This window comes from Juglans microcarpa x Juglans regia, chromosome 3S (genome assembly GCF_004785595.1).
Source record: "Juglans microcarpa x Juglans regia isolate MS1-56 chromosome 3S, Jm3101_v1.0, whole genome shotgun sequence".
Taxonomy (NCBI): domain Eukaryota; kingdom Viridiplantae; phylum Streptophyta; class Magnoliopsida; order Fagales; family Juglandaceae; genus Juglans; species Juglans microcarpa x Juglans regia.
Window position 1 is genome coordinate 4605320 of NC_054599.1, and position 9700 is coordinate 4615019.

At 31.6% G+C, this 9700-nt stretch overlaps 2 protein-coding genes across 2 annotated transcripts; both read right to left on the reverse strand.

Moving 5' to 3' along the window:
- Positions 1–4311: 4311 nt before the first annotated feature.
- LOC121258528 (heat shock 70 kDa protein 4-like) lies at positions 4312–8470 on the reverse strand. The gene is made up of 2 exons (XM_041160065.1): positions 8127–8470; positions 4312–6173 (listed from the first exon to the last, which is right to left on the reverse strand). Exon 2 carries the CDS (start codon positions 6010–6012, stop codon positions 4501–4503), a length of 1512 nt encoding a protein of 503 aa, XP_041015999.1. The 5' UTR covers positions 6013–6173; positions 8127–8470; the 3' UTR covers positions 4312–4500.
- On the reverse strand, positions 6013–8343 carry LOC121257892 (heat shock cognate 70 kDa protein-like). The gene is made up of 2 exons (XM_041159157.1): positions 8127–8343; positions 6013–6173 (listed from the first exon to the last, which is right to left on the reverse strand). The coding sequence occupies exons 1-2, from the start codon at positions 8341–8343 to the stop codon at positions 6013–6015; spliced, it is 378 nt and encodes a 125-aa protein (XP_041015091.1).
- Positions 8471–9700: the final 1230 nt, after the last annotated feature.

The following is a 9700-nucleotide window of genomic DNA, read 5'->3' on the forward strand; positions in this document are numbered from 1 at the left end:
AGCAAATTTTGATTTATTGAAAATAATCAACCATGGAAAGACCTCCTTTCTTGGTTGTGGCAAGTTGTAAATGAGAATGGATAATACGAGCACGGGAATGTGATGTAAAAAAATTTTCAAGAGCAGTCCAGAAGGCATAGGAAGTATTATAACTGTGTACTTGAGTTAGAATATTTTCATATAGGGAAGAGAGAAGGGTGTCGAGAATGAGTTGGTCTTGTTGACCCCATGTATGGTAGGCAAGGTTGGGGAGGGAATTGGGTAGTAAAGGAGTAGGGGTAGATATAGCACCATCAAGGTAGCCAAGGAGTTGCTGACCACGGAAGAATGGAATTATCTTAGCCTTCCATAATAGGAAGTTGTCTTTTATGAGTTTGATAGTAACAAGGTGAGAGAGAGAGACAGGGGAAGAATGCAAGGATTGTGGCTGAGGTGGGGGAGGAGAGATTGAGGAAGATGTACAAGAGGAGGCCATAGTAGAAGATACCGCGAGTCTATGAGGGCTCTCGTACCATAACAGAACACTTAAATAAAGTGTATTGTTTGGAAAAACTCTCCTTGATCGAGAGAGAGTATTTTTTTTATTATATTTATAGAGTAGAATACAGAGTATTGAAAAACATCAAAATATACACAAATACAATCACATAAAGATGAGGAAGCTCTATCTTTATTTGGTTGTTATTTAACTTTGTCCTTATCAGCTTGACCTCTATCTGGTTATTGTTGGGCATTATCCTTATCAAATACTTTCACTGCCTTATCAGATAATGCTTCAACAAAGAGAGATACGTGGGGCTAGGGACGACGGCAACTGTGTGGCGAAATAGACGAAGAGAGACTAAGAGAGGGGAGAGAGAGAGAGAGAGAGAGAGAGAGAGAGAGGTTTTTAAAATAAAACATAATGTCAGACGACTTCATTTTATTAAGAACAAAAAAATCAAACTTAAAATAAAACGATGATGTTTATTAAATATATAGATATATATATGTATATAATTTAGGTCGGGCGAATGAGGGAAACTCTAGGCAAGCTTGTGCCCAACCCATCCCCTAACACCTAGATCTGTTCGGAGGTCCACCTACACACCGAGTGTTTGTGTGCAGGTGCCCTCGGCCGTCTAGGGAGGCCAAACAGGGGGCAAACGGGGTGGCCCACCACTGTTCAAGCTCAATCTTTTTTTAAAATTCTTGATACTTCAACTACTTCCCAATACTTCGATATCCAAATCCAACGACTTCGAAACATACATTAGCACGAGGTGATAATGTTGTTATCCTCCTTCTTTTCCTTTGTCTCTTTTACTTTTTTTCTTGACGAATTGATTCATTGTTGCGAGGAGGATTGGGCTTATGCTCTCAGTTTCTCTTGCTTTGTTTGGGGTACTGCCCCCTTAAGAGCATTCATATCTCATTTCCCATAAAAATTTCTTATAATTTAGTTAAAAAATACATTTTTTAAAATTTTTCTCTAAATTTTACTTATATTTCAAAAACCTCATATATCTCGTTCTCTCATTTATCTATTTTATTAAAATAATATTTCTCTGTTATTTTTTTATTACTTATTTTCTCCCACTTCCATTTACAAACTTAACTAAATACTTTTTCTTATATTTTAAACTATTACTCTAGTGAATATTTTAAACAAAAATTTAAATTATTTTTTTGTGGATATAATAATATGTTTAAAATTAAATTTTTTTATTTTTGAATTTAATTAAATTATTTTTAAAATTATTATTTAAAACTATAACAAATATGAGTATGAGAGAAAATATAGATAATTAGAAGAAAAATTTATTTTATGTACTAGAATAAAATATTGATAAAAATAGTTTAGAAGATGAATAATGATTCCCTATATTTGAGAAATTACTGTTCATTTCCTAAACATTTTTCCTAAAATAGGGATTGGGATGTATGTAGTATTTTGATCAAAACTCTAAAAAAAACCTCAAATTATAGGAAAAATTGTGATTTGGGGGCATGGAATGTGGATGCTCTAACTTATGTATTTTTCTACTTTTTCTTGTCAACCAAATCGAATGAATTTTATTTTCTGATTTTTATTTGCTGCTATATGTATTGCTTCTATTTCCATAAAGAGTGTTCGGTTTTTGCAATCTGTACACTCCAACAGTAGGAGGCAAGGACAACTCAATATGAATTCATTAAATTGATGTCTGAGTCTCATTTGATTATACAGTTAAGATAAAATAAAATATTTTATTAAAAATTAAATATTTTATTAAAAATTAAATAAAATATTATTAGAATATAATTTCATACTAAATCCCATCAACCGAATCGCTTTTTCAATAAATACGAGATATCTAAGTCATACAAGTAAAGAGATTTATTCATTGATAAGAAAAAAAAAATGTGAATGGTGATTGGATCGATGATAAAATAGAATCCTGGATCCTTCCCTTTTGTTTGTAATTGTGAATGAAATATTTATTCAAGGAATAAAGTAAATATTGAATGAATAAATAGAATCAAACAAGAAAAAAAAAAAAAAAAAAAAAAAAAAGAAAAATTTGGAATGGTTTTGAAAACTGAAAGAAATGGAAGAAAAAAAGTCATGGATTCACAAAAATTATGTGAATGGAAACTAAAAAAGAAATATGAAAGTAGTTCTAATCATTCAATAATATTATTACTTCAATTCTTAATATAATTTTTATTTTGAAATTTGAAAATTTTAAATTGTTTATTATATTTTATGTAGAAGTTTAAAAAAATTATAATAATGAGATGATATAAAATAAGATAATTTTGTGTATCTAAAAAGACCAAATTTTAAAATGAGACATTTATATTATACCATGACATCACCTAATATAATTTATTTTTTTGAAAGAAATGTTGTTTTTTTTCTCTCTCATCAATCAGCCGACTTCCTATCATTATGATTATAATAAACTTATAACATTTATCCTATTTTAAATCTTAATTTAGATTTGGATATAAAAAATGCTCTCAACCTATCTCATCATTATAACTTTTCTAAATTTTTATATAAAATATAATAAATAATTTAACTTTTTCAAATTCTAAAATAATAATAATATTAAAAAATAATATTTTAACAATATTTTATTCAACTCATCTAAAATTATCTCATCGCACTAATCAATTGAGCCCTAAAGCTTTTATAATTTTTGGGGACCTTGCTATTTAAAGGGCCTTAGAGCATTAGTAATTGCCTAACCAAAGTTTGGCCAAAACTTGACTAAAAAATTTACTTTTATAAATTTAGTTAACCAATTTTCAACAATATCAAATAGCAAACTCTTCAAAGCTATAACTATTCTATTAAAATATTGATTTTGATCTTTTTATTTATTTTAGTTCTAATTGTAATTTGAATATTTATTCGTTATTATAAAAATACACACTAATTTTCTAATGATCATACTATTCCAATGGATATAATTTTCTAACGATCTTTTTTTTATAAGTCATATTCTTCCAACTAATATATTTGAACAACGGTCATATTCTTCTATTATAAAACATAACATCTCCTAAATATTAATTATTGGATTAATTGATCAGGAATGCAATATAGATGAAATATTTTGATATAGAAGGATCCACTTGAAAGAGCTCCAAGAATTTTTTTTTTTTTTTTTTCATTTTTGTTTTGGTTTTTTTTTTTTTTTTTTTTCTTTTGAAGTTTTAAAAAAGCTAATTAATGGACCCATTCTGAAAAAACACCGAGTCTTGTTTTCAAGATAACTAGTAAGGTTTCCCATAAGACCGTTTTAAAAGGTAATGATCTATTTATTAGAAATAAAATCAGCCAACTGTTATAACATCATTCATTATTATAAGCAAAAGCAACAATTTTTTATGTAGAGAAAATTTAATTTAGCAAAATAAAAATGATTCAGCAAGGCATGAAGTAAGGGTGTGTGTGGATGTTGAAGTGAGTTGAGTTGAGTTGAGTTGTGATGATAAAATATTGTTAGAATATTATTTTTTAATATTATTATTTTGAAATTTGAAAAAATTGAATTGTTTATTATATTTTGTATTGGGATTTGAAAAAGTTGTAATAATGAGTTGAGATGAGTTGAGGTGAGTTTGGTAACCAAACGCACCCTAACTGTCATTTGCATCACAACCAGAATGTACCTTCAAGATTCAGCAAGACATGAAGTAACTAACGCATTCCAAATGTACCTTCCAAAATAAAAAATGAAAAAAAAATAAAGAAAAAAGGCAGCAATATCAGAGCACTTTTCACATCAATCCAACATTGCATCACAAGATCAACACCTCAAAAATCAACACCAATAATTAGAACCAGAAATTACAAACCATGCATAAATTTTAAACGTTCCAAACTATACCAAACAGTGCAAGATTTAAACATACCAGCAATAAAACTGGACAAATAAAAGGTTGGACAAACAAAGTGGCAACATCGTTGCAACTAGCAGTGAGTTCAATTTGACCGACTCTTAGCATTCATAACAGTCAGCTCTATTATCTTCGAGAGGAGCTGCTCGATTGCTTATGTTGTTTGATCTTCACAATGATGGGATCACAGACTTTTTTAGTCACTTTCAGCTTTTCCTTATACTCATTTGCCGAGGCACTCTGGACACCCTCTAACCATTGAGTCACCTGGCGAATGGCATCTTCAATCTTCTTCTTACTTTCGGGCTCAAGCTTGGCACGAATCTCCTTATCTTTGACAATACTTTTCAGGTCGTAGGCGTAATCCTCCAAAGCTCCCTTAGCCTTGGCCTTGTCTTTGTACTTTTCATCTTCAACCTTGAAATTCTCGGCATCCTTGATCATCCTATTAATCTCTTCAATGGGCAGTCTCGCCTTGTCATTGGTTATGGTGATCTTTTGGCTCACGCCAGTGGTGCTCTCCCGAGCAGAAACCTTCAAGATGCCATTGATGTCAATATTAAAGGAGACAACGACCGTAATCTTACCCCTAGGTGCAGCAGGAATGCCAGAAAGCCTAAATTCTCCCAACAAATAATTATCCTTAGCTCTTGTTCTTTCACCCTCGTAAACAGAGAACAAAATACTAGTTTGGTTGTCCTCGACGGTTGTGTAGTTTCGTGTCATCTTGGTGGGACTGGTAGTATTCCTTGGAATCACCACAGACATTGTACAATTTCTAGTCTCCACCCCAAAGGACAAAGGAATGACATCTACGAGCACAATGTCTTGAACTCTCTCATTACCCGTACCAGCCATGATTGCAGCTTGAACAGAGGCTCCATAAGCCACGGCTTCATCCGGGTTCAGGCTCCTTTTAAGCTCCATGCCGTCAAAGAATTCCTGCAACAGCTGCTGGACCTTTGGTATTCTGGAAGAACCGCCCGTAAGAACAACATCATGAACACTTCTCTTGTCCATCTTAGCATCAGCCAAACATTTTTCCACCAGCTTAACAGACTTCTTGAAGAAATCCATATTGAGTTCTGAAAATTTGGAACGAGTGATATTTGAGCTGAAATCAATACCCTCATACAGTGCATCCACCGAAATATTAGTATCAAGTGCAGAAGAAAGAACTCTCTTAGCTCTCTCGCATTCAGTTCTCAACCTTCTCATAGTTTTGGCGTTTCCACTTATGTCTTTCTTGTGCTTCCTTTTAAATACTTCTACACAATGGTTAACCATTCTGTTGTCAAAGTCCTCACCTCCAAGGTGAGTATCTCCGGCAACAGCCTTCACTTTAAATTCACTCCCTTCAATGGTAAGAAGTGAGACATCTGCCGTACCACCGCCCAAGTCGAAGATCAACACATTTCTCTTACGAATGCTACTACCCAACTTGTCAATGCCATAAGCAATCGCAGCTGCTGTTGGTTCATTCAGAATCCGCATGACTTTCAGGCCTGCAATGCGGCCAGCATCCATTGTAGCCTTACGCTGCGCATCATTGAAGTAGGCGGGGACAGTAACAACTGCATTTTCTACAGGCATGCCCAGGTAAGACTCGGCAGTGATCCGCATCTTGAGAAGGACCATCTATGAGATTTCCACGGCAGTAAATATCCTCCTTTCACCCATGTAATTGACCTTGATCATAGGCTGGTCATTGGAACCTTCAATGACCTTGAATGGCCATAAGTTAATATCACTCTGAACCAAGGGATCACTGAATCTCCTACCAATCAACCGTTTTGAATCTGCAAGATCATAAGGGAAAAGGGAGAAGTGAGTAGACAACACTAGAGCATATGCTATACGGGGGCAAGCCTCTCTCAAAAATGTTTTCTTCTTTTTCCCCTTCGGTGAAACCTTTTTCAAAAGACCTGTTTCTACTCTCGACTTCACACTCTCAGAGGTTGCTCAATTGGCCCGGTTAGGATGCCTAGATGAGATACAAACTATCTCATTTGAACTGTATTTCCTCTTTCATCTTTCTATCCGAATGGCAGAATACCAAATTTTATCCCATCTCTAATTTTTCAACCATTGCTAGCTACAGTAATGATACAAAACCGCTACTACTGATCTGTTACAAAGTTTCATCTGCCTCTACAGTACTACTACGGTATGGCTAACTACCACATTTTTAATATATATATATATATATAATTATCTATTAGAATTTTTTTAATTTATTGTAATATATAATTAGAAAAATATATTTCGAATTTTATAAAATATAGTATAATAAATAGATCATAATTAGAATAATTTCGTTTATAGTAAAAAAATGCGTTCATATTTGGGAATATTGAAATAATCATGGTCAACTATCAAAAATATATTTTGGGAAGTCAAAATATTTATGAGTTTTTAAATTAGTAATAGATATTACTTATATTTAATATATTCATAATATTTTCTACTCAATAATTAAAAATATTTTCTATAATTGGTGGGATCTACCACTTTATCAAATTCTCAAAAAGTTAAAAACACTTCATTTCATCTCACTATCCAAACATACTTTTTTATAAATCTCATCTCATTTTAACTTAAAAATTGCACAACTATTCAAAATATTTCATCTCATCTCATTTTATCTAAACTGCATAACAAACGAGTCCTAATTCATTTAAGGTACGAAGTGAAGGGAAGTTCGATTTTACAGTTTACGGGTTCAGATTTAATAAACCTCTAATATGTAACCGAAAAAATAATAATAAATTGATTAATTTACACATTAAATTTTAAGAAATAATTAATGCTAATAATCCAAGTCTAAAATCCTAAACTTGAATAAATTAGATTGCGTTTGGATGTTGAAGTGAATTGAGTTGAGTTGAGTTGAGATGATAAAATATTGTTAGAATATTATTTTTTAATATTATTATTATTTTGAAATTTGAAAAAATTAAATTGTTTATTATATTTTGTGTTAGAATTTGAAAAAATTGTAATGATAAGTTGAGAGGTATTTAGTAACCAAACGTACCCTAATCTCTTAATAACTAGAACTAATAATTCTACAAGAGATCCATTGAACAATCATGCTGGAATTGGAATGAAAGAAAGGGCAAAATAAAATGCCAATAGTCTGATGTTATATGATCAGCTTCAAATAGAAAATCTGGATTCAAAACTCTCCAACAACTTGTGATAAAAAAAAAAAAGAAAAAAAAAAATCTACCAACATTGTAAGATAAAAAAAAAAAAAAAAATGTTATCTCTACTTATAATTTTATGTACGTAATCATAAGTGCTAATGTGCTAATTTATATCTATTGAGTTGGTGAAGATTTTGAAATTTGAAACTCGAATTAAAAAAGAAAAAAATGAAACATATGGCTGTCAATCAATACATATAAAGTTATGCATACATATAGCACTACTTAAAAAAAATTATATAATCAACAATTTTTTTTTTTCCTCAAAGAGAACAAAAGACTAGTTCTTTTTATTTTTTTATTTATTTATTATGGGAAAATAAACTAGATTGATCCAGATAAATATAACACAGGATTTAAAGATTGATTACATTCGAAAAAGAAAAAATTGATTCCAGATATATTACGAATTTAAACTTGGCCTCTAGATTTCCTCTCATGGATTTTTTTTTTTCCCCATCTTTAAACTCTGGCTTTAGAAAAGCTTACAATTGCTTTAAAAAAAAAAAAAAAAGTGGGGAAAGAGAGAAAGAGAGAAATTACCAAAGATGGAGTTGATGGGGTTCATGGCGACCTGGTTCTTGGCGGCATCACCGACAAAGCGTTGTGTCCCAGCGAACGCAACACATGACGGCGTCGTTCGATTTCCCTGATCATTAACTAGTATCTCTACTCTATCATGTTGCCACACTCCAACACAAGAGTAAGTCGTTCCCAGGTCAATCCCTATCGCCGGGCGCAATGTCCTTCTGTCGGCCATTTTTGACGTCCAGAACGATCACAAGACTATTGAAGTAGATTGGAAAGGTAGAAGACGCGGGGTCTTTATATATTAGTTTTTCCTTTCTCTTGCTCACCAGGTAGAGAAAGTATCATTGAATTCGGACAAAGCTCATTTTATATAAGAAAATTGTAATTCTTCCAAAATCATAAAATTTTAAATTTTTAAAAAACTTAATTTTTAAATTTTAAATTTAAAAAAAAAATTAATTAAAATTGTAATTACATATATCACTCCTCTTTTATATATGAGTAAATCTTCTCTTAAGCATTAGGGCAGATGTCATAGCCTGCCGCCCGCCCCCCGCCCGCCATTTCTTCTCTATTTTGTAAGCATTAGGAAACTTCGTGAGCAAGACTTGAGTGAGAGAGAGAGACGGAGAGATTTGACTTGTCCACGGTGGTTACGGCTTGGCCGCGGATCAGATAGAACAAAAGGATACTATCTTTAGAAATAAAAAAAAAGTTCCTATAAAAAAAAAAAGTTGTGCCGTCTACGCTCTCACAAAGTCTTTTTATCAACCTAACATTTACAACTTGAATGTATATATAATATATATATATATATATATATTATATATATATATATTAGGTAAAAATCTAATATAAACAAGTATTTTATAAAAAAGTAAATTTTACTAATAAAAAATAAATGTTTTTAAACTTTTTAAAATGAAGTCCATATTTTTACAAAGGTTTACTTAGCACCCATCTATTTAAAATTTGTACAAATAATTTCTCTATATATTTATAAGCTTATTTTTTAATTCCAGGCATACCTCTTTCTCTCTCTCTCTCTAGAATATAGATCTTACTAATTTTTTTATTTTTATATTTTTGAAAAGAAACTGATCTCATTAAAAACTAAACTTATAACATCTCGAGAGCTATAATTGATTGAATGTAAACAGGACATTCTTCAATATCATATAAATCTATAAAGAAGTTGAGGATTGATTTAGCTAGGTGATGTGTAGCCATGTTGGCCTCTCTACCCATGAGAAGTTGTCCATTGATTGCAAGTATTCAATATTTGTTGTGCATCCTCAATCATCATTCCCTCCATGCTCCAATTTGATCCCTGCTTCTGTAGTAAATCAATGACTTTCTATTGAAATTAAACTGCTTTCAGATTATTTATTTAAGGGATTCTACTGGTTAAAATCTGTAGAGATTCATATCTAGATTTTTTTTAGAGCACTTTCCAGTGTGAGAAATTTTCTTTGAGAATTTTCATATTGTTTCTCACAAAAAGTGTGATCATGCTCCATGTTTGAGAATTAATTGGTCGAGTTTCAGCCACTGGAGTTACAGGAGAAGGCCAATGTTTGAAGATC